Source organism: Pseudophryne corroboree, chromosome 8 (genome assembly GCF_028390025.1).
Source record: "Pseudophryne corroboree isolate aPseCor3 chromosome 8, aPseCor3.hap2, whole genome shotgun sequence".
NCBI lineage: Eukaryota > Metazoa > Chordata > Amphibia > Anura > Myobatrachidae > Pseudophryne > Pseudophryne corroboree.
The window spans coordinates 75,870,287-75,896,257 of NC_086451.1; the positions used below are offsets into that span (position 1 = coordinate 75,870,287).

Below are 25,971 nucleotides of genomic sequence, written 5' to 3' on the forward strand. Positions count from 1 at the left end.
GAAAATTTCTGAGCAGGTGCGGCCCAAACTTGAGAATGAGACCGCTGTAAGGGTGTGGGCAGTATAGGTGGGAGTAGGGTAGGTGTGAGAGTGTATTATTGTAGGTATAATAGATCGGAATAGGGTGGGTGTTAGGGGGTATTAGTGTGGGTAGTATAGGTGGGACTAGGGTAGTAGTGAGGGTGTATTAGTGTGGGAAATATAGGTGGCAGTAGGGTAGGTGTTATGGTGTATTGGTGTGGGCAGTATAGGTGGGAGTAGGGTAGGGGTCAGGGTGTATTAGAGTAGGTAGTATAAGTGGGAGTAGGGTAATAGTGAGGGTGTATTACTGTGGGAGTAGGGTAGGAGTGAGGGTGTATTAGCATGGGTAGTATAGGTGGGAGTAGGGTAGTAGTGAGGATGCATTATTGTGGGTAATATAGGCGTGAGCAGGGTACGTGTGAGTGTGTATTCGTGTGGGTAGTCCTGGTGGAAGTATAGGGTACGTGTGAGGGTGTGTTATTGTGGCTAGTATAGACATGATTAGGGTATGTGTGAGGGTGTATTAGTGTAGGTAGTATAGGTGTGAGTAGGGTAGGTGTGTGGGTGTATTAGTATAGGTAGTATAGGTGGGAGTAGGGTAGGTGTGAGGGTTTATTAGTGTGAGTAGTATAGGTGGGTGCAGCGTAGGTGTGAAGATGTATTAGTGTGGGTAGTGTAGGTGCGAGTAGGGTAGGTGTAATGTGTATTAGTGTTGATAGTGTCAGTGGGAGTAGGGTTGATGTAAGCGTTGATGTAGTGTAGTTGTGAGTATTATTGTGGGTAGCACAGACGGAAATAGGTTAGGTCTGAGGATACATTATTGTGGGTAGTACAGGTGGGAGTAGGGTTGGAGTGATGGTGCATTAGTGTGGGTATTAAAGGTGGGAGTGGGGTAGGTGTGATGGTGTATTGGTGTGAGTAGGGTAGACGTGAGGGTGCATTAGTGTGGGTAGTATAGGTGGGAGCAGGATAGGTGTTAGGTTATATCAGTGTGGTAAGTTTAACCGGAAGTAGAGTAGGTGTGACGGTGCATTAGTGTGGAGAGTATAGGTGGGAGATGGATATATGGGGTGTAGTATGTTATGCCGGCGCTTGGGATCCCGGCGGCGGGATCCTGACCGCCGGCATGCAGGTAGTGTGGTAAGCGCAAAAGTGCCCCTTGCGGGCTCGCTGAGCTAGCCACACTGCGGGCACGGTGCGCTATTTATTTTCCCTCCAGGAGTGTTGTGGACACCCCAAGAGGGAGAATAGTTGTCGGGATTCCGGCGTCTGTATGGTGAGCGACTGGATCCCGACAGCCGGCATATCAAATGCCTCCCGGATATATGTGACAATGTATTAGCGTAGTCGGGAGTAGGGTAGGTGTGGAGCGTATAAGTGGGATTATTTTAAGAGTGATGGTGTATTAGTTTGAGAAGTATAGGTGAGAGCAGGGTAGGTGTTATGGTGTATTAATGTGGGTAGTGTAGATGGGAGTATGGTAGGTGTATTAGTGTGGAGAGTATAGGTGAGAGTAGGGTAGGAGTAAGGGTTTATCAGTCTGGAGAGTATAGATGGGAGTAGGGTAGGTGTTATGGTATATTAGTGTGGGTAGTGTTTGTGTGGGTGTATTAGTGTGGGTAGTGTCGGTGGGGTAGGATAGAAGTGAGGGTGTATTAGTATGAGTAGTGTAGCTGGGAGCAGGGTAGAAGTGAGGGTGTATTAGTGTGGGTAGTGTCGGTGGGGTAGGATAGAAGTGAAGGTGTATTAGTGTGGGTAGTGTAGGTCGGGTAAGATTGAAGTGAGGGTCTATTAGTGTGGGTGGCGTCGGTTGGGTAGGATAGAAGTGAGTGTGTATTAGTGTGGGTAGTGTTGGGGGGGGGGGTAGGATAGACGTGTGGGTGTATTAGTGTGGGTAGTGTCGGTGGGGTAGGATAGAAGTGAGTGTGTATTAGTGTGGGTAGGATAGAAGTGAGTGTGTATTAGTGTGGGAGTAGGGTAGGTGTTATGGTGTGTTAGTAGTGTAGCTGGGAGCTGGGTAGAAGTGAAGGTATATTAGTGTGGTTAGGATAGAAGTGAGTGTGTATTAGTGTGGGTAGTATAGGTGGGGGTAGTATAAAAGTGTGGGTGTATTGGTGTGGGTAGTGTCGGTGGGGTAGGATAGAAGTGAGGGTGTATTAGTGTGGGTAGGATAGAAGTGAGGGTGTATTAGTGTGGGAGTAGGGTAGGTGTTATGGTGTGTTAGTAGTGTAGCTGGGAGCTGGGTAGAAGTGAAGGTATATTAGTGTGGTTAGGATAGAAGTGAGTGTGTATTAGTGTGGGTAGTATAGGTGGGAGTAGTATAAAAGTGTGGGTGTATTGGTGTGGGTAGTGTCGGTGGGGTAGGATAGAAGTGAGGGTGTATTAGTGTGGGTAGGATAGAAGTGAGGGTGTATTAGGGTGGGAGTAGGGTAGGTGTTATGGTGTGTTAGTAGTGTAGCTGGGAGCTGGGTAGAAGTGAAGGTATATTAGTGTGGTTAGGATAGAAGGGAGTGTGTATTAGTGTGGGTAGTATAGGTGGGAGTAGTATAAAAGTGTGGGTGTATTGGTGTGGGTAGTGTCGGTGGGGTAGGATAGAAGTGAGGGTGTATTAGTGTGGGTAGTATAAGTGGGGGAAGGATAGAAGTGAGTGTGTATTAGTGTGGGTAGGATAGAAGTGAGTGTGTATTAGTGTGGGAGTAGGGTAGGTGTTATGGTGTGTTAGTAGTGTAGCTGGGAGCTGGGTAGAAGTGAAGGTATATTAGTGTGGTTAGGATAGAAGTGAGTGTGTATTAGTGTGGGTAGTATAGGTGGGGGTAGTATAAAAGTGTGGGTAGTGTCGGTGGGGTAGGATAGAAGTGAGGGTGTATTAGTGTGGGTAGTATAGGTGGGGGTAGGATAGAAGTGAGGGTGTATTAGTGTGGGAGTAGGGTAGGTGTTATGGTGTGTTAGTAGTGTAGCTGGGAGCGGGGTAGAAGTGAAGGTATATTAGTGTGGGTAGGATAGAAGAGTGTGTATTAGTGTGGGTAGTATAGGTGGGGGTAGGATAAAAGTGTGGGTGTATTGGTGTGGGTAGTGTCGGTGGGGTAGGATAGAAGTGAGGGTGTATTAGTGTGGGTAGTGTAAGTGGGGGTAGAATAGAAGTGTGTGTATTAGTGTGGGTAGTATAGGTGGGAGTAGGGTAGGTGTTATGGTGTGTTAGTGTGAGTAGTGTAGCTGGGAGCGGGGTAGAAGTGATTGTGTATTAGTGTGGGTAGTATAGGTGGGACTAGGGTAGTAGTGAGGGTGTATTAGTGTGTGTATAGATTGTAGTATAAGCTCTAATAAAGAGATGGCTTTTCATAGAGTATTTAAAGTTAAAGGTTGTGAGGGAGCACAGTTGAGTGCGGAAAGTGAACCAAGAAAGAAGACCAATGGAGAGAATGTAGCTGAGCGCTTTTCAATTTATCCGTTTATGAACAAAGTACCTCATGCACCAGTCCCTTGAGAATGTAGCTGAGGGTTAACATTGGTTGGTTTGTGGACTCAATGTCTCATACTTCCACAGTGCCAGTTCCTAGAGATTGATATCCTATATCAGAGCTGGCCAAACCAGTCATCGAGATCTACCAACAGTTCACATGTTCCAGACCACCTGGCTGGTGCACAGGTGTAGTCATTAAGATGTGCTGCATTTCTTCCTAACTGACAATTCTACAGATCTCCAGGAGGCCTGGAAAACATGACCTGTTGGTAGATCTCGAGAACCGGTTTGGCCAGCCATGTCCTTTATAATTAAAAGCTAACACTGCTCCTCATCTCTATGGGGGGGAAATAAAGTGTGTTGTGTGCCGGAACATTTAGGGTGTTGCTTTGTTCGGATGCGCACAACTGCCGGTGCTGACTTTACTGTTATGTTGTTCCTTTGTTTTGACTGACTGGTAACTAGTACTAAATATGTGGTCCGAGCACCCACAATAGGCAGCCATCCGTCACTGCTACTGTGCGTGTTCCAGCTTTGTGGTGATTTCATTCTGTGCAGGAAGTGTAATTTAACTACAGCGAGGGAGAAGATTCTGTTTGGCGTTAATTTACAGGTTCTGTGGATTGAGTTACTGCTTCCCTGCTTCCTCACTGGTGCCTCCAGCATTTTAATGGCTCTGTGACTTTAAATGTCACCCCCAAGTTTTGTGAGCGGAGGTCAAATATGTGCAATGACTTGATTATAGCTGAGCTACATGCAGTATCTTTGTGTTCCTCAGATGAAACACATTACTGCTATACCAGAGAGAGTCTTGTGTTTCCATCTGCCTTATCACAGTGTTTTGACATGTGGGAGTGCTTGGGTAAGACAGAGACCTTACTGCTGTATCAGATACTTAGCATGCCCAGTGCCAGGAAATGCACCCCACACCGTAACTTTATCCTCCGCAAGAGCAACTTAACCTCTATCGTGCCAGAGGGTGCACAAGCCGACTGACACAAATGAAACTGTGCAGTGCTACAGAAATAACTTGGAAACAGAATCCATATATGTAATACTACTACCCTTCTATTTGTGCATGAAATTTAGAAGTTCATTACACACATGTGCTAATATATTATATTAATGTACAGCTTTTTATTGGATCACAGTAGCTAGTTGACCCTTATTTCAAGATCAGGGCTTGACAAATTCTAGAGGGCCAGGTCTCCATGGCCCCTAGATTTTGCTGCCTGGCTACCAGAAAAATATGCAGGGAGGGAGGAAGCAGGTTATCAGCCCCAGCAGCCAAAGCTGAGATTGGCGGATGTGCCTGTATCGCAGCAGCGATTTCATGCATAGGAGTGCATGTGCTGAGTGTCCGACCCAGCCTGCACTGACTGCTGTGTCTGTCTGTCCCAGCCTGCACTGACTGCTGTGTCTGTCTGTCCCAACCTGCGCTGACTGCCGTGCTTGTCTGTCCTAACCTGCGCTGACTGTCGTGCTTGTCTGTCCCAGCCTGCACTGACTGCCGTGCTTGTCTGTCCCAGCCTGCGCTGACTGCCGTGCTCCAGCTGCATAGGGCTCTCCGATAAGAGGGTTTGTTAGGGGATGTAGTTATGTGACCGGCAGTCGGGAGACCTCCGGTCACTATACCTCCACCTACATCCCGCCCACTCTAATCCCGATAGCCAGCATGTTAACTAGCAGGGACTATTCCCACTCGTGGGTGTCCACGACACCCATAGAGTGTGAATAGAACCGCTCGCTACCAAGCCCGCAGCGTGGTGAGTGCTGCGAGCCTGCAAGGGGCTTGTTGCGCTTGCCCCCCACCCCCGCCTGCATTCCCCCAGGATCCCCAGTGGCGGTTACGCATAACCAACCCTCTATTCACATAGCCGGGGATTGCAGGTGGTCACAGGGTGGGGGAGATTGTTTGTCGGGGGTGGCTGCAGTGGGATTGTTGGTCTGTGGGTACCCCCTCAGTTGTGTGGTCATGAGGGTTTGGTTTGCCCAGGGGGTAGGGGGATGCTGCTCAGTAATGTGGCTGCAGGGGAAGGGGGGTTCAGTCTTTGTTTGGGGGATGGGGACAGTGATCTGGCTTCTACATTTCTATCCTGGCTCCTAGATTTTAGAAGAAATTGTCAAGCCCTGTTCTAGATGACCCCTCCCCATTCTAGCACCTGCTTCCATTGTGCATATCATTGCCTGTGAGGCATGTGTGGGAACAGCAGCAAACAGGGAGTACTGGTCCTTCTAGTGTCGTGTAGGTGGAGCTTTTGCTATCACCTGGTTGGTTAGATATCTTGTATAGGGACTCTCTGTGTTTACAGTTAGGAACATGCTTAGCCGCTGTGCCAAGAGAGAGTGTCAGGACTGGCATGTGTGTGACTGGCTTTACAGGAAAGGATGACTACAGATGTGTTGTCTTACATCCTTGCTGCAGTAACGCTAAACAGCCCTTCAAGTCGCGCCATGCCTTGACGGGACTCGGCAGCGCCAAGCACCTTTTTTTTTTTTTGCGTTTCTTTCCACGAAAATACGTCTTAGGCAAACGTATTGTAATAGGACGCACAAGCAGTTTGCGTTTTTTCTGCACAAAATGCGTCATAGGTGCACAATAATGTTATAGGACGCACAAGCAATTTCTGCTGATTAAAATGATGTGCAGCATGTCTATATTCTGTGTGTAATAGCGGTGCTATCTGCATCCGAAATGCCATGTTACACTGTTTTCCAGGAAAACACTGTAGCATGGCATTTTGTACAGTCGCAGCCACACACAGAATATAGGCATGCTACATACATATCATTATAAACAGCAGAAGCTGCTTGTGCGTCCTATGACATTATTGTGCGTCTATGACGCATTTTATGCGGAAAAAAATGTAAAAAAAAGACGCTCTGTGCTACAGAGTCACACGGCACTCATGCGTTATGTGTAAAGCGACTTGTAGCGCATGGAGCAAAGATGTAAGAGGACACATCTGTAGCTCAGTGTTCAGTGAATAAGTACATGAAAAGTAGATTGGAATTTATATAGCATATGTACAATAAATAAATAATTGCCCCATCCCTTCGATCTGTTCTCTATGGAAAAAAAAGAATGTATGCTTTAAAAATGTATTTTTGAAGCAAGACCTGTTACTATTAGCATATTATTCCTCACCACCTCTTCATATATCATTGATGCCTATGGTGATACGGTAGCGTCTAGTTTACCTTCGTGGTCCCATAACCCCCTGGGTCCATGTCACAATCTATTTGGAATAGTAAAGTGTGGCGAGCGGAGCGAGACACCGAGCCTGCGAGGGTCCACTGCTACATAGAAGAAAAAAAAATTGCCCCAAACGAACGGAGAACAAAGAAAACATTTAAGTGCTGTAAGGGCGGAAAGTTCTCTCCTGCCCTCTCGTTTTGTCACTTCCAGATCCTGAGCACGAAGGTAACATAGACACAACCATGGTGATAGGTCTTCTCTCTTTAGATTGGGTGCAGGGCTTGCACCTGTGGAGCAGAGTCCTAAGGTACTGTAACATACCCTGTTGTAGTGGTTCCCAAACCTTTAGTCCTCAAGGCACCTGAACAACAATCCAGACTTGAAGGGTATCTGTAATATGAATCAATCAAAATGATTGAGGTACTAATTAAGGCAATTGTGCATGGATATCCTTAAAACCTGGACTGTTAGGGTTCCACTACCCTATTGGTTTTTAATGGGCTAATAAATTCAGAAATGTGGCTCTTTTATCTGGAATGCTTTGTTCCTGTCATTATTTACTTTACTCTCTAGATGAAAGTTGTTCCAAAAATGTGCCTAAAGCATGTGTATAGAAAGGAGGCGGCTGCAGATATAAGGGATGCAGAATCGTAACTGATCTCGATGGTAAATACTGGGGTTAGGCACTAGGGGGAAGGTTAGGGCTAGGCTGTGGGGGAGGTTTAGATTAGTCTCGGGAGGGAAGGGGGGGGTTACGATTAGGGTTAGACTGCTAGAGGGGACGGTTAGGCTGTGGGAGGGGACGTTTATGGTTGGGCAGCGGGAGGGATGGGTTATACCCCTTTTCCACTAGCATTTTTAAACACGGATAAATGCGCGGGGGCGCGCGCATTTACCCATTAAGCTGTCTAGTGTGAACGGGAGCCGTGTCGAGGCGACACAGCTCCCGTTCACAGTGCATAGGGAGGGTGGCGCTGGGAGAACATGTGATCTCCCAGCGCCGCCCCTGCCGCATCACTAGCGCGTCACCAACCCGGCAATTGCCGGGTTGGTGAGCGCTGTCTGCAGGGGGCTGTAGCACGGGTTGCAGCCGTGTCAGGCGACACGGCTGCGACCCGTGCTACGCTAGTGGAAAAAGGGGTATTAGAAGTAGGGTTGAAATACTTACCAGTATCTGTCAGGATTTTGACCATCAGATTACTGCTGTCTGAATCCTGACCGTTGGGATTGTGACTGCCAGGATTTCATACCCAACCCTTATTTAGGATGTGCAGATTCTATACTGTGGGTACTGTCTGAATACATAATCCTTTATCAAAAGATAATACTGGATACCCTGCCCTAATTTTCATATAAATAGGAAGCATAAATAACCAAAATGATAAAAAATTAAATCTTATATATACTAATCACTAATAAAATCTTATATACACTAATCACTAATAAAATCTTATATATACTATTCACTAATAAAATCTTATATATTCTATTCACTCCTGAAAGCAATAACTATGATCTCTGTGCTAAAATACCAGAGGAAAAAAAGACTGAGTTCCAAAATCATTTGTCTCAGTCCTACTCTTTCTGGGGAAGCCGAACTTGGCTGAAAGATCTTGATTTTATTGATTCCAGATTTGAATCCTGGACTTGCTACAATCGGTATAAAATAAAATATTCCATGCAGTGTAAATTGTTGAGACGCATTTATATAAAATTTACATGTAAACTGATACTGTGTGTAGGGCCACTGCTGGCCAGTACAGAAAGCCTTTACACCTCCTAGGCGATCCGTGTTGGAATGATATGTGATGAGACTTTTGCACAGTCTTCTGTGTGCTGTTCCGTGGCGCATGAATGGTAAGCAGTAGCGCCTAATGACGCATGGCGATTGTGCGAAAGTCGTTTGTCACAAAGTGTGTCTGCTGCTAAGCTGTGATAGTTGTTTCCAGATGTATAAGGTGAAAATGAAGTGACATCCTCCTTAGGCATAGTTATGTAATAGTGCCTCTGCTATTCCCTAAGAATATACATGTGTATGCTGCACAACTCAAAGTTACATAGGTAATTATTTTATTGGTCCAAGATGGTCAACCAGTCACCCCCATTGCTGCATTTGTAGAACTACAAGACCATGCATGCACTTGCCAGATGGAGGGTGGCAGGGAATATGCTGGGATTTGTAGTTCCTTAGTGGCTTACCGGTGAGCAATGACACATACTGCCCTCCCAAAACAGTGTTAATCCCTCTCTATACTTGGGTAGAAGCATGTATGCATATAGGAGAAACAGTCTGACTTTCATGGCTGCTGGAGAGGAATGCACTGACAATGGCGATCTACGTATCGGGTGCTGTGTCAGTAGCAGCTCTTCCTCTCGTGTGTAAGTTCAGGAGGAGTCACGTTACAGATGTAATATAACTGCACCCTGACTCCTCTGACCCCTGTGTAATACTAAGAATTAGATCTACTAGCGCCTGCCCACCCGTCCTGTCTTCCACATTATGCACAATCCATCCCTGCAGTGACAGAGCCTGTTTATGCCGTTCATTCTCTGATCAGCATGGTCCATGGGAGGCTCATACCAGTTTCCAGATGTGCCTGGGCTGGGGTCAGCACCATGTGACCTCTGGTATAATAATTCCCCATGATGCCAGGTTTATCACCTCTGTTCTGCCCAGCTCTGCTTCTGTCAGTTACAGAATCCTTTTCTTTTGAGATTTGTCTGCAGAATTACATTAAGATGTAAATTATTGTGGAACGGTCTGTGTTTCGGCTGCTTTCAAAGGCCTGTTAGTATGAATTGGACTCATAACTCTTAGTAACTGACAGATTAATAGTTCTTTCCAGTGACCGATCTCTCAGACCTGAAAAATAGGGGCAGCTGGCCACTACAGGAAGGGATCTTTCACAGGATGACTGTACCAAAAGGCATTGATAAAAGCCTTGTGGTGACTAGGCAGAAAAGCCCCCACCCGCCACATATTAAGCACGTTCCTCTGGTGTAGTAGTGTGTGACTGCATTGCGTCCATGCAGGCACAGATAGCAGGGGGCAGCGCGTGCTTCACCCTCTCTGCTAATTTGAACAAGTGAATGTGGAGCTGTCCCTTTGCCAGATCACTAGCTGCAATGCCTTTTATGGAACCACTGCTGCGGATAAGGCTTTTCTCAATGTGACTGCCCTAATGGTCACGTCAGGGGATTGCTCTAGTCATCCCTGTACATTAAATGACTCCGTTTCAGTGTATTTGCATCACTCCACGTAGCTCAGGGCTGGTTTCCTTACCTTGGGTCTGTACTTTTGCCTGGATGTGAAAATCAGCAATTAGGCTTTGTAATTAGTTTCTTCTTTGGGAGCAATGCTGGTATTCCTGTGGGCCAATGTGCTGTAAATAATAGAAGCGAGCGCTACTGTTATTTTGAATGGATTCCAGAGGATTTTCATGGTGTTAAAGGCTTATTTGTGTCACAGTGGGTGTCATGTGATGCTGTCTGGGGCATGAAATGGAACGGGTATGGGTCATTAGGTCGACCATACTTGGGTCAACAGCCATTAGGTCGACCACTATTGGTCGACATGCAGTAGATCAACATGAGGTGTTTTTTTTTACTGTTTTTGCTGTTGTTTTCTTTGTAGAGTGACGGGGAACCCCAATTAGTGCACCGTGTCCCCTCGCATGGTTCGCTTCGCTCGCCATGCTTCGGACAAGGTGCCTCGCTGCGCTCGGTACAGGTTACCGTTCCCAATTGTAGTCCACGTGGATCGTAAAGAATGAAAAAGTTTAAAAAATGAAAAAAATTTGAAAAACTCATGTCGACCTTTTTCCATGTTGACCTAGTACATGTTGACCTATTGACCATGTCGACCTAATGCATGTCAACCAATAGTGGTCAACCTAATGACCGTATCCCAAATGGAACGCAGTGCTAGGGGCCCATGCTTAAGGGGTGTGATCAGCTTCCACTGTGGGTGTGGCCAGCTTCCACAGTGGGTGTCACCAGCCACCACAGGCTTGCCCAACCATAAGAGAGGATATAGCCTGGAGACCACATGGCTACTACGATGCATGACTGGGCCCCTTTATAAACATATGACAAACACTGATGGTTCTTGCAGTATGATCTAGCAGAGTATGCACTGTAGTGAATACACCAGAGCCCCAGGAATGCAGTATAATATAAAGTATGTATAACAATAATGCACATGATGGTGATCTTGTCTATTTCTACCACATTAATGCACTCTACATATTATAGGGGACACCCAAACACACCAGGCAGTGTGTAAAAGTCAATGAGAACTGCATTAGGCTTGGTAAAGGCCAAATACATGCCACTGTAAAATGAAATAAAACAGTTAATAGCACTGGGTTGACTTAAGTGTTGGTTATTTGTTATATTTTTTGTTACAACACCATTCTTAGTTTTCAATATTATTGTCACACAGAAAAGTATTACATATGTTGACCCAGCCGTTAATTTTGATTGACATGGGGGCAAATCTTGGTGTGATTTCTATAGAAACAAACCAAACACTCATATTAATTTGGGTGTGGTTCATTAGGTCGACATACATTGGGTCGACCACGTTTAGTCGACTTGAGTTTTTTTAACTTTTTTTGTTGCCGTTTTCTTCGAAAAGTGACGTGGAACCCCAATCAGTGCACCGTAACCCCTCACATGCTTCGGGCACGGTGCCTCACTGCGCTCAGCACATGTTACCGTTCCCAATTGTAGTCCATGTGGATCGTTAAGTATGAAAAAGGTAAAAAAAGGGGTAAAAAATTAAGAAAAACTCATGTCAACCTAGTACATGTCGACCTAGTGATCATGTTGACCTAGTGCATGTCGACCAAACGTGGTCAACCCAATGTATGTCGACCTAGCTCATGTCGACCTAATGACCGCCATCCATTAATTCATGTACCTGCTCTACAAGGTAACTGACCCTGGTAACAATGGGCCTAATTCAGATTTGTTTGCAGCAGCAAATTTGTTAGCTAATGGGCAAAACCATGTGCAGTGCACGGGGGGGGGGCAGATATAACACGTGCACAGAAAGTTAGATTTGGGTGGGTTATATTGTTTCTGTGCAGGGTAAATACTGGCTGCTTTATTTTTACACTGCAATTTAGATTTCAGTTTGAACCCCCCACCCAAATCTAACTCTCTCTGCACGTTATATCTGCCCCACCCTGCACTGCACATGTTATATCTGCCCCACCTGCAGTGCACATGGTTTTGCCCATTAGCTAGCAAATTTGCTGCTGCGATCAGATCTGAATTACCCCCAATGTCCAATATAATTAAAGTTCATGGTCTGGACCTTGGCATTAGAAGAGGTGGTGGGGCCTACCGAAACTATTTCCCAGCAGACTTCCTGTCAGTATGCGGCTGGAAATCTCTGTACGAGTCTAAAGTGCGTAATAACAGCGGACCAGACGTTACTGTGAAGTGGATAACAGTTTCATACATCATCATCAGTCTTCACGTAGAAAGTATCCTATAGACATTTGTAAGTGTTACAAGATGCCGTTCCGTATTGAATCAGTTTGTATGATTTGGACTCCTAAATTCAAACCTTACCTACTCTTGCATACAGAGTAGAAATGTCCAAGTGTCGTGCCAGATTTATTTGGACATGTGAAGTGAGTGGATCATATTAAAACAGAATGTCCTCTTATAGGAGCCATAGGTTTTCAGAGGCATGTGGCCCACAGATGGCCTTCTGGTGGCTGGTTTCAATGAGTAATACAGAATATAATTGTAGTCTGGCATTTTCTGTTATTGGAAACACTATTAATCCTTCCTCGTGTTCACCCTCTAAATACCCATGCCCGACATAAAACCCTTTCTGCAGTGCCACTATATTGCAGTGGTAGTCACTGGCATGTGTTGTGGCTTTATGTGGACCTGCTGCCTGCTAGTTTGTATTGTAAAGTACACAAACCAATAATATACAAGGTTTCCTAATCATACTGATTTGCTATAGTAAGGGTCCATTTATTATTAATCACTTGCAATGAGATCTGTGTGTGATATTAGTACCCAGGATCGCATTGCAATATGTGATTTTACCAGGCCAGTGTAATAATGAGCGCCTGCAGGGAAACAGGCTACAAAAGGGGCCCGTCCCTGTGATGTGCTCAGTGTGGAAGCATTACTATTGTGCATGCGCTGTTCTGCGGACCACACATGCACAGTGTCCAATTCTGGGGGGAGGTTCCAGGGGAACACTCTGCCAGGGAGTGTTTGTGGTGTGTAGCCCATAGGCTACAGCGGGGCCAATCTCTGGAATGTTTAGCATTCCAGAAATTGCCTAATCTGGCAGGATGCCATCCCTGTTAGAAACCTATGGGAGATGCGGTTCTGGCAGGATGGAGGGATCACAGCTGGTATCGGAGATATCTGCTGCGGTTCCTCCTACATGCATTCAGGTGATACAAAATATTTTCGGCAAATATTATGTGATAAATGGGCCCCTAAGAGACACTGGAGAGTGGGCGTAAATTAGAGGTGCGGGGAGTGGTGTAAGGAATCATGTAAATGAGGGCCATGACCCTGCAAATTGAGCTACTGGGCCCGAATCATATGTGCACACAGGTGTATGTGCAACTGCAATTTTGTTGGGAAAATATGCTAATGGCAAGGCCGCCATTTTGTACATAGAGACACCCACCGCCACCTTCTCACATCTGCCACTCACATACATAAGCGGGAATACCGGTCCCACCATCGGTTCTCTGAGCAACCATATGCTGTCTCAAACCGAGCGGCTCTGGGCCTTTCTAGCTACACTTTGCACTGGCTGACTAGGGAGCACCTAGAAAATTGTCTAGACACACTTGAATTTTCCTTGTTGACTGGAATCTATCAATAGCTATATAAGAAACTGTCACGAAACAAATTAATTAGTTCGAACGATCAATTAACAGCAGGGTTGGCATAGTGGTTAGCATTACAGAATCACCAGTCTGAGATCTTGGGTTCCGATACCAATCACAGAGGTATTCATGAGGCAGTAACTATTAATCAGTCACCTAGACAATCTGACCTGTGACCTTTCTGTATGGAGTTTGCATGTCCTCTCCGTGTTTCCATTGGTTACCTATAGGTGATCTGGTTTCGTCCCACGCTCCAAAACCATTCTAGTAATGTAGGTTAATTGGATTCGGATGAAATAAATCTAAAAAAACAATCTGATTGTTGATGGCCATCCATATTTTTGGAGCTTTCTAAAATTTGCTGGCCCGACATTCCGGGCACTTAGGCAACTATGAATTAGGCCAGGTATACCTCAGAGCAATGTGTTCCTGGCTGATGTAACGGGCCGACATATTGTGCCGCCTGTACACACTACATGATGCAGTTGTACGACGGTACGTTGCACCATGCCATGCTGCATTTATTATCTTGACATCGTTATTGACCATGCAGACGGCCAACCAGAAGATATTGTTAACGACCAGTGGGATGGAGCAACTTCAGGCACACACTGCACAATCCACTGGATATGTCATTCCAGTTTGCCCGTAAACTACATGTGGTGCTGATGTTGTCCTGGTGTGTACCCGGCAATAGATAAAGTAGGCTGATGAATCACATGGTTATCACACAAGTAACTGACTGCAGCTAAACAGTATATTCCAGAACAGGGATTCTTTATACTTACCCAGGAAAGAACAAATACAGAAAACAACTTATTTTGGGATACTTTGAACACTGGAAATAAATGTTTCTATTTATCACAGCGGACTCTATGAACTTGTGTTTAGTAAACATGCATTGTATAGTCACAATGCCCTGCTGTGCGCTGCTTCTCTGTCCCTCCTTGTGTTTAATTTAACTGATTGATTGTCTCCTTTTTTCTTCTTCCAGCACTTCCACGAAGGTCGCAAGGCACAGCAACACATAGAGACCTGCTGGAAGCAGCTTGAGGCGGTAAGTAGAGGAGTCATTAGGCCCTTTCCGAGCGTTAGGTCACATGACTGTGAGCAGCCCAAAAGGAAGAATATAATGACGGCTATGGCTAGTCTGCCACTTGTTCTGTTCTCCAGGTTTTATCCTGTATTCTGCATTACCATGGAGTGCATATAGATTTGTGATGCAGTATGATGCCGATACTGTATTGTGTAAAGTGGAACGTTTGAGGTTAGGACCCACTTTTGGTATCGTCCCTGTTTAGGACCAATAGTCCCACATTAAGATGGATACACATCACACTTATTCTCAGATATACAGTGGCTAAATGTTCTAAGTAAAAAGGGAAACCGAAATCAGATTCTAATTCTGGGATATAGAAGCTCCTTGTCTCTAGCGTACTTGGGCATCTTCACCTTAAACTCAGCACAGGTATAAGCCATGTCCTTGAAGAGTTGTTGCACGCCCTGATTTATTTAAACCATGTACGGTAGGGTAGAGGAAAGGCCCTATCTGCAGCTCCCAGACAGGGACCACTTCATTTACAGTACTGTCCCGATGCCGTACCTACAGAATAGAGGGTGCGTAAGTGCGCCTGCTGTTTAACCGGTCGGTGGGAGGGAAAAAATTGGACGGAAAATATGTTAGAGACTTCAAATTTCTTTTAAGATAATAATAATAATAATAATAGTAATAACAATAATAATTAATACTATAATTTATTTTGTTTACAAATAGAATGCAGTTGTGTTCTGATTGTGATTTATCAGTAAAAAGAATACTGCGTACATAGAGACCAGCCAGGTGTCTAGGGGCACTGATGTTATGACAAGGCGGAATAAACCAATGTGGATGCCTAGTAACAGACCTTAGCTGACCGCATAGATACTATCTGCCGGACACCCAATGAAGAGCTTATGCAGAAATGTTTATACTATTGCGGTGACAGCGCTTCCTCTAGAAGCCGTTTCCTGAGCCTCTTCCTGGGTTTAGCAGAACTGTGTTTGTGTCTGTATTGTAGTACTGTCTCTTAGTGACTTTATGAACTGGATCCCCAGTCTCTATGTATGTACTTGTATAGTTTTTTTTTTTCTTGTTTAATCTTTTCAGCACAAATGAGGGGAAAATATTATACAGCTTGAATCTGGATTTGACCCCAAATTGCAAATTTAAAATTAAAAGTACAACATTGCTTATTTACTCCCCTTTCTGCTGGCGGGGTACACTGGGCTCCACAAGTCTGGACAATGGGGTGTAGAGTAGGATCTTGATCCGAGGCACCAACAGGCTCAAAGCTTTGACTGTTCCCAGAATGCACAGCGCCGCCTCCTATATCACCCCGCCTCCCAGCACAGGAGCTCAGTTTGTCAGTTGGTGCTGCAGTAAGCAGGCACTTAACAGAGGGGCTGCTCCAGGCAGCCCTAAGAAAAGCTTGTTATGAGGTAAAAAGTGAAGACTTCAAGGGCAGCAGCGGTGGTAAATGTCTTGTGACATTCACTGCTGCAGCTCCAGCTCTCCCCAGCGGCGCTGTACACTCCCGAGCCCTGGTTGCCGGGTACCTATAGCGGAGGCTCCGGTTTTCTTCACGTTAGACACACATGGCTGGGGCTCTCCAGGATCGTGTGGCCGTGCTTCAGGAGGTGGTAAGTGGGTCCCACTCGCGGGACCCGGTCTTTATCACGATCCGGCGCGGTCAGTGGGAGGCGGGCCGCGCGTGCTGGCGGTGGACACTGTGGATACAGGCGATCCCACCAGGGCATGGGCGCAGGTCAGGTTTTCTCTTAAAACCGATTTTAATATCGCCCACAGTACCCGGTGGTTTTGCCAGCAAGGGGGATAAGGCTTAGACCTGAATCCCCTCCCCCAGCCCCAGGGCTCCATTTCCAGCAAGTGTTCCTGCCCTGGAGCTGCATCTCTGTCTTTTCCTCACTCCCTGTCAGTGTCTGCGGCGCCATTACTCAGCTCACTGTTCCTGGGACTGCTTGGGCAAATCCTCCTATGTAAAGCCGCCTGGTTGTCAGCGCTGTCCCTTTACATGACACTTAAGTATTCTACCTGCCTTTTCTCTGACGTCCTAGTGGATGCTGGGAACTCCGTAAGGACCATGGGGATTAGCGGCTCCGCAGGAGACTGGGCACAAAAGTAAAAGCTTTAGGACTACCTGGTGTGCACTGGCTCCTCCCCCTATGACCCTCCTCCAAGCCTCAGTTAGATTTTTGTGCCCGGCCGAGAAGGGTGCACACTAGGGGCTCTCCTGAGCTTCTTAGTGAAAGTTTTAGTTTTAGGTTTTTATTTTCAGTGAGACCTGCTGGCAACAGGCTCACTGCATCGAGGTACTAAGGGGAGAAGAAGCGAACTCACCTGAAGTGCAGAGTGGATTGGGCTTCTTAGGCTACTGGACACCATTAGCTTCAGAGGGACCGAACACAGGCCCAGCCTCGGAGCTCGGTCCCAGAGCCGCGCCGCCGGCCCCCTTACAGAGCCAGAAGCAAGAAGAGGTCCGGAAAAATCGGCGGCAGAAGACATCGGTCTTCAACAAGGTAGCGCACAGCACTGCAGCTGTGCGCCATTGTTACTCAGGCACACTTCACACTCCGGTCACTGAGGGTGCAGGGCGCTAGGGGTGGGGGCGCCCTGAGCAGCAATGTAAAACACCTTGGCTGGCATAAATACACCACATATAACCCCCAGGGCTATATGGATGTATTTTAACCCGTGCCAGAACTTACAAAAAAGCGGGAGAAAAGACCGCCGAGAAGGGGGCGGAGCCTATCTCCTCAGCACACAGGCGCCATTTTCCATCACAGCTCCGCTGGAAGGACGTCTCCCTGACTCTCCCCTGCAGTCCTGCACTACAGAAAAGGGTAAAAAAGAGAGGGGGGGCACTAATTTGGCGCAGTTTTGATACTAACAGCAGCTATAAAGGAAAAGCACATTTTATAGTGGTATTCCTGTTTATATATAGCGCTCTGGTGTGTGCTGGCATACTCTCCCTCTGTCTCCCCAAAGGGCTAGTGGGGTCCTGTCCTCTATCAGAGCATTCCCTGTGTGTGTGCGGTGTGTCGGTACGATTGTGTCGACATGTTTGAGGAGGAAAATGAGATGGAGGCGGAGCAATTGCCTATTATACAGTTGTCACCCCCTGGGGAGTCGACACCTGAGTGGATGAGCTTATGGAAGGAATTGCGTGACAGTGTCAGCTCGTTACGACAGACAGTTGACGACATGAGACAACCGGCTACTCAGCTTGTGCCTGTCCAAGGGTCTCAAACGCCATCAGGGGCTTTAAAACGCCCGTTACCTCAAATGGCAGACACAGACACGGATACTGACTCCAGTGTCGACGATGATGAGACAAACGTGACTTCCACTAGGGCCACACGTTACATGATTGAAGCAATTAAAAATGTATTGCATATTTCTGATAATACAAGTACCACTAAAAAGGGTATTATGTTTGGTGAGAAAAAACTGCCTGTAGTTTTTCCTGTATCCGAGGAATTAAATGAAGTGTGTGATGAGGCGTGGGTTTCCCCCGATAAAAAACTGATAATTCCTAAAAGGTTATTGGCATCGTACCCTTTCCCGCCAGAGGATAGGGCACGTTGGGAAACACCCCCTAGGGTGGATAAAGCGCTCACACGTTTGTCAAAACAGGTAGCACTACCCTCTCCTGATACGGCCGCCCTAAAGGAACCTGCCGATAGAAAGCTGGAGAATATCCTAAAATGTATATACTCTCACACGGGTGTTATACTGCGACCAGCAATCGCCTCAGCCTGGATGTGCAGTGCGGGCCTGGCGTGGTCGGATTCCCTGACTTAAAATATTGATACCCTAGATAGGGACAGTATATTACTGACTATAGAGCATTTGAAGGATGCATTTCTATATATGCGTGATGCACAGAGGGATATTTGCCGACTGGCATCAAGAGTTAGCGCGCTGTCCATTTCTGCTAGAAGAGGGTTATGGACGCGGCAGTGGTCAGGTGATGCGGATTCTAAAAGGCACATGGAAGTATTGCCTTATAAGGGGGAGGAGTTATTTGGGGTAGGTCTATCAGACCTGGTAGCCACGGCAACTGCTGGAAAATCCACATTTTTACCCCAGGTAGCTTCTCAACCTAAGAAGACGCCGTATTATCAGGCGCAGTCCTTTCGGCCCCATAAGGGCAAGAGGGCAAAAGGCGCCTCATTTATGCCCCGTGGCAGAGGGAGAGGAAAAACGCTGCAACGAACAGCCAGTTCCCAGGAACAAAAGCCCTCTCCCGCCTCCGCAAAGTCCTCAGCATGACGCTGGGGCTTTACAAGCAGACACGGTGGGGGCCCGTCTCAAGAAGTTCAGTGCGCAGTGGGCCCACTCGCAAGTGGACCCCTGGATCCTTCAAGTGGTATCTCAGGGGTACAAATTGGAATTCGAGACGTCTCCCCCTCGCCGTTTTCTAAAGTCTGCTTTACCGACGTCTCCCTCAGACAGGGAGGCAGTATTGGATGCCATTCACAAGCTGTATTCCCAGCAGGTGATAATCAAGGTACCCCTCCTACAACAGGGAAAGGGGTACTATTCCACACTATTTGTGGTACCGAAGCCGGACGGCTCGGTGAGACCAATTTTAAACCTAAAATCCTTGAACACTTACATACAAAGGTTCAAATTCAAGATGGAGTCACTCAGAGCAGTGATTGCAAACCTGGAAGACGGGGACTATATGGTGTCTCTGGACATCAAAGATGCTTACCTACATGTCCCAATTTGCCCTTCTCACCAAGGGTACCTCAGGTTTGTGGTACAGAACTGTCACTATCAGTTTCAGACGCTGCCGTTTGGATTGTCCACGGCACCCCGGGTCTTTACCAAGGTAATGGCCGAAATGATGATACTCCTTCGAAGGAAGGGAGTTTTAGTTATCCCTTACTTGGACGATCTCCTGATAAGGGCAAGATCCAGGGAACAGTTGGAAGTCGGGGTAGCACTATCTCAGATAGTGCTGCGCCAGCACGGTTGGATTCTCAATATTCCAAAATCTCAGCTGCTCCCGACTACCCGACTCCTATTCCTAGGGATGATCCTGGACACAGTCCAGAAAAAGGTGTTTCTCCCGGAGGAGAAAGCCAGGGAGTTATCCGAACTAGTCAGAAATCTCCTAAAACCAGGCCAAGTCTCAGTGCATCAATGCACAAGGGTCCTGGGAAAGATGGTGGCTTCTTACGAAGCAATCCCATTCGACAGATTCCACGCAAGAACCTTCCAGTGGGATCTGCTAGACAAATGGTCCGGGTCGCATCTTCAGATGCATCAGCGGATAATCTTGTCACCAAGGACAAGGGTGTCTCTCCTGTGGTGGTTGCAGAGTGCTCATCTTCTAGAGGGCCGCAGATTCGGCGTTCAGGACTGGGTCCTGGTGACCACGGATGCCAGCCTGAGAGGCTGGGGAGCAGTCACACAGGGACGAAATTTCCAGGGCTTGTGGTCAAGCCTGGAGACATCACTCCACATAAATATCCTGGAGCTAAGGGCCATCTACAATGCTCTAAGCCTAGCAAGACCTCTGCTTCAAGGTCAGCCGGTGCTGATCCAGTCAGACAACATCACGGCAGTCGCCCACGTAAACAGACAGGGCGGCACAAGAAGCAGGAGGGCAATGACAGAAGTTGCAAGGATTCTTCGCTGGGCGGAAAATCATGTGATAGCACTGTCAGCAGTGTTCATTCCGGGAGTGGACAACTGGGAAGCAGACTTCCTCAGCAGACACGACCTCCATCCGGGGGAGTGGGGACTTCACCCAGAAGTCTTCCACATGATTGTGAACCGTTGGAAAAAACCAAAGGTGGACATGATGGCGTCCCGCCTCAACAAAAAACTGGACAGGTATTGCGCCAGGTCAAGGGACCCTCAGGCAATAGCTGTGGACGCTCTGGTAACACCGTGGGTGTACCAGTCAGTGTATGTGTTCCCTCCTCTGCCTCTCATACCCAAGGTACTGAGGATCATAAGAAGGAGAGGAGTAAGGACTATACTCGTGGCTCCGGATTGGCCAAGAAGGACTTGGTACCCGGAACTTCAAGAGATGCTCACAGAGAAGTGGCCTCTACCTCTAAGAAAGGACCTGCTTCAGCAGGGACCCTGTCTGTTCCAAGACTTACCGCGGCTGCGTTTGACGGCATGGCGGTTGAACGCCGGATCCTGAAGGAAAAAGGAATTCCGGATGAAGTCATCCCTACCCTGATCAAAGCCAGGAAGGATGTAACCGTGCAACATTATCACCGGATTTGGCGTAAATATGTTGCGTGGTGCGAGGCCAGGAAGGCCCCTACAGAGGAATTTCAACTGGGTCGTTTACTACATTTCCTGCAAACAGGACTGTCTATGGGCCTAAAATTAGGGTCCATTAAGGTTCAAATTTCGGCCCTGTCGATTTTCTTCCAGAAAGAACTGGCTTCAGTTCCTGAAGTTCAGACGTTTGTCAAGGGGGTACTGCATATACAGCCTCCTTTTGTGCCTCCAGTGGCACCTTGGGATCTCAATGTAGTTTTGGGTTTCCTAAAATCACATTGGTTTGAACCACTCTCCACTGTGGACTTAAAATATCTCACTTGGAAAGTGGTAATGTTGTTAGCCCTGGCTTCAGCCAGGCGTGTCTCAGAATTGGCGGCTTTATCCTATAAAAGCCCTTACCTAATTTTTCATACGGACAGGGCAGAATTGAGGACTCGTCCTCAATTTCTCCCTAAGGTGGTTTCAGCATTTCACTTGAACCAGCCTATTGTGGTGCCTGCGGCTACTAGGGACTTGGAGGACTCCAAGTTGCTGGACGTAGTCAGGGCCCTGAAAATATATGTTTCCAGGACGGCTGGAGTCAGGAAATCTGACTCGCTGTTTATCCTGTATGCACCCAATAAGCTGGGTGCTCCTGCTTCTAAGCAGACTATTGCTCGTTGGATTTGTAGTACAATTCAGCTTGCACATTCTGTGGCAGGCCTGCCACAGCCTAAATCTGTAAAAGCCCATTCCACAAGGAAGGTGGGCTCATCTTGGGTGGCTGCCCGAGGGGTCTCGGCGTTACAACTTTGCCGAGCAGCTACTTGGTCAGGGGTAAACACGTTTGCTAAATTCTACAAATTTGATACCCTGGCTGAGGAGGACCTGGAGTTCTCTCATTCGGTGCTGCAGAGTCATCCGCACTCTCCCGCCCGTTTGGGAGCTTTGGTATAATCCCCATGGTCCTTACGGAGTTCCCAGCATCCACTAGGACGTCAGAGAAAATAAGAATTTACTTACCGATAATTCTATTTCTCATAGTCCGTAGTGGATGCTGGGCGCCCATCCCAAGTGCGGATAGTCTGCAATACTTGTACATAGTTATTGTTACAAAAATCGGGTTATTATTGTTGTGAGCCATCTTTTCAGAGGCTCCTCTGTTATCATGCTGTTAACTGGGTTCAGATCACAGGTTGTACGGTGTGATTGGTGTGGCTGGTATGAGTCTTACCCGGGATTCAAAATCCTTCCTTATTGTGTACGCTCGTCCGGGCACAGTATCCTAACTGAGGCTTGGAGGAGGGTCATAGGCTGAGGAGCCAGTGCACACCAGGTAGTCCTAAAGCTTTTACTTTTGTGCCCAGTCTCCTGCGGAGCCGCTAATCCCCATGGTCCTTACGGAGTTCCCAGCATCCACTACGGACTACGAGAAATAGAATTATCGGTAAGTAAATTCTTATTTTTAGTCAGTGTTAGTAAGAAAGAGTACATTTAGTCAGGGGTTTATAGTACAATTACCCTGTGATATACATCCAGTTTCTTACTGTGTAGTGTTATATCTTTTGACTATATAGCTGTGTTTGCTAGTCCAGTGCAGGATTATTGTCTGTAATAACATCTGCATTGTACAAACTGTGACTATTTGTGTGTGCATTGATAGCTGAGTGGTGTCCATCTCGTGTCTTTCACTCAACTTGCTATCCCTATATTCAATAACCTGAGGGGGCATGGTGCGTCAGGTGTTATTTAATATAGGATTTTCACAAAGATATACTGTATTACGTATTTTTCTCTAACGTCCTAGTGGATGCTGGGGACTCCGTAAGGACCATGGGGGAATAGACGGGCTCCGCAGGAGATTGGGCACTCTAAAGAAAGATTTAGTACTCTACCTGGTGTGCACTGGCTCCTCCCTCTATGCCCCTCCTCCAGACCTCAGTTAGAATCTGTGCCCGGCCAGAGCTGGGTGCTTTTAGTGAGCTCTCCTGAGCTTGCTAATAAGAAAGTATTTTAGTTAGGTTTTTTATTTTCAGAGAGCTTCTGCTGGCAACAGACTCTCTGCTACGAGGGACTGAGGGGAGAGAAGCAAACCTACTAACTGCGGCTAGGTTGCGCTTCTTAGGCTACTGGACACCATTAGCTCCAGAGGGTTCGAACACAGGATCTTAACCTTGGTCGTCCCCGTTCCCGGAGCCGCGCCGCCATCCCCCTCGCAGAGCCAGAAGTCAGAAGCCGGCAGAAGCAAGAAGACATCGAAATCGGCGGCAGAAGACTCCTGTCTTCACATGAGGTAGCGCACAGCACTGCAGCTGTGCGCCATTGCGCCCACACTACCCACACACTCCGGTCACTGTAGGGTGCAGGGCGCAGGGGGGGGGACACCCTGGGCAGCAATTAGGATACCTCTTGGCAAAAAGACACATATATACAGCTGGGCACTGTATATATGTACGAGCCCCCGCCATTTTATTTACACAGACCCGGGACAGAAGCCCGCCGCTGAGGGGGCGGGGCCTTCTTCCTCAGCACTAACCAGCGCCATTTTCTCTCCACAGCTCCGCTGAGAGGAAGCTCCCCAGGCTCTCCCCTGCAGTATCAAGGTAGAAAAAGGGTAAAAAGAGAGGGGGGGGGCACATAAATTTAGGCGCAAATTATCATAAACAGCAGCTACTGGGTAAACACTAAGTTACTGTGTAATCCCTGGGTTATATAGCGCTGGGGTGTGTGCTGGCATACTCTCTCTCTGTCTCCCCAAAAGGCGTTGTGGGGTCCTGTCCTCAATTAGAGCATTCCCTGTGTGTGTGCGGTGTGTCGGTACGTTGTGTCGACATGTTTGACGAGGACGGTTACGTGGAGGCAGAACAAGTGCAAGTGAATGTGGTGTCGCCGCCGACGGCGCCGACACCTGATTGGATGGATATGTGGAAGGTGTTAAATGATAACGTAAGCTCCTTGCATAAAAGGTTGGATAATCAGTCAGGGTCTCAACCCATGTCTGTTTCTACAGCTCAGAGGCCGTCAGGGTCTCAAAAGCGCCCACTATCCCAGTTGGTTGACACAGATGTCGACACGGATTCTGACTCCAGTGTCGATGACGATGATGCAAAGTTGCAGCCTAAAATGACTAAAGCCATCCGATACATGATTATAGCAATGAAGGATGTATTGCACATATCGGAGGAAAACCCTGTCCCTGACGAGAGGGTTTATATGTTTGGGGAGAAAAAGCAAGAAGTGACTTTTCCCCCTTCACATGAATTAAATGAGTTATGTGAAAAAGCGTGGGATTCCCCTGATAGGAAAGTGCTGATTTCCAAAAGATTACTTATGGCGTATCCTTTCCCGCCAACGGATAGGTTACGCTGGTAATCCTCCCGTAGGGTAGACAAAGCGTTGACACGCTTATCTAAGAAGGTGGCCCTGCCGTCACAGGATATGGCCGCCCTAAAGGATCCTGTGGATAGGAAGCAGGAAGGTATCCTGAAGTCTGTTTATACACATTCTGGTACTCTTCTGAGGCCAGCAATTGCTTCGGCCTGGATGTGTAGTGCTGTAGCAGCATGGACAGATACTCTGTCTGAGGAGTTAGATACCCTGGACAGGGAGACTATTTTACTGACCCTAGGACATATCAAAGACGCTGTCCTATATATGCGGGATGCCCAGAGGGACATTTGCCTGCTGGGCTCTAGAATAAACGCAATGTCGATTTCTGCCAGAAGGGTCCTATGGACTCGGCAATGGACAGGTGATGCCGACTCTAAAAAAACACATGCGACTCTAAAAAAAACACATGGAGGTGTTACCTTATAAGGGTGAGGAATTGTTTGGGGACGGTCTCTCAGACCTAGTTTCCACAGCTACAGCTGGGAAGTCAAATTTCTTGCCATATATTCCCTCACAGCCAAAGAAGGCACCGTATTACCAAATGCAGTCCTTTCGTTCACAAAAAAAGCAAGAAAGTCAGAGGTGCATCCTTTCTTGCCAGAGGCAGGGGTAGAGGAAAAAAGCTGCACCATGCAGCTAGTTCCCAGGAACAAAAGTCCTCCCCGGCTTCCACTAAATCCACCGCATGACGCTGGGGCTCCACAGGCGGAGCCAGGAGCGGTGGGGGCGCGTTTTCTCGAAATTTCAGCTACCAGTGGGTTCGCTCACGGGTGGATCCTTGGGCTATACAAATTGTGTCTCAGGGATACAAGCTGGAATTCGAGGTGACGCCCCCTCACCGTTACCTAAAATCGGCCTTGCCAGCTTCCTTCATGGAAAGGGAGGTAGTGTTGGCAGCAATTCACAAGCTATATCTCCAGCAGGTGGTAGTGAAGGTTCCCCTCCTTCAACAGGGAAGGGGTTACTATTCCACCATGTTTGTGGTACCGAAACTGGACGGTTCGGTCAGACCCATTTTGAATTTAAAATCCCTGAATATTTATCTGAAGAAATTCAAGTTCAAGATGGAATCGCTCAGAGCGGTCATTGCAAGCCTGGAGGAAGGGGATTTTATGGTGTCTCTGGACATCAAGGATGCGTACTTGCATGTCCCCATTTATCCACCTCATCAGGAGTACCTCAGGTTTGTGGTACAGGACTGTCATTACCAGTTCCAGACGTTGCCGTTTGGCCTGTCCACGGCACCGAGAATATTTACCAAGGTGATGGCGGAAATGGTGCTCCTTCGGAAGCAAGGGGTTACAATTATCCCATACTTGGACGATCTCCTCATAAAGGCGAGGTCCAGGGAGCGGTTGTTGATCAGCGTAGCACACTCTCAGGAAGTGTTGCGACAGCACGGCTGGATTCTGAATATTCCAAAGTCGCAGCTGATTCCTACGACGCGTCTGCCCTTCCTGGGCATGATCCTGGAAACAAACCAGAAAAAGGTGTTTCTCCCGGAGGAGAAGGCTCAGGAGCTCGTGACTCTGGTCAGAGACCTCCTAAAATCAAAACAGGTATCGGTGCATCACTGCACGCGAGTCCTGGGAAAGATGGTGGCGTCATACGAAGCCATTTCCTTCGGCAGGTTCCATGCGAGGATCTTTCAGTGGGATCTGTTGGACAAGTGGTCCGGATCGCATCTTCAGATGCATCGGCTGATCACCCTATCCCCCAGGGCCAG

General features: G+C 47.4%; 1 protein-coding gene across 16 annotated transcripts in view; it reads left to right on the plus strand.

Annotated features, from left to right (window-relative positions):
- FNBP1 (formin binding protein 1) overlaps positions 1-25,971 on the plus strand; it is a 390,370-nt gene that overhangs the window by 205,218 nt on the left and 159,181 nt on the right. For 15 of the 16 annotated variants that reach the window (XM_063936685.1, XM_063936686.1, XM_063936688.1 and 12 more), the window contains exon 5: positions 14,556-14,618. In XM_063936685.1, the coding sequence (XP_063792755.1) occupies positions 14,556-14,618 (63 nt within the window). Of the gene's footprint in view, positions 1-14,555; positions 14,619-16,049; positions 16,241-25,971 lie in introns of those variants that run through there. The other variant, XM_063936698.1, reaches the window with a different exon arrangement.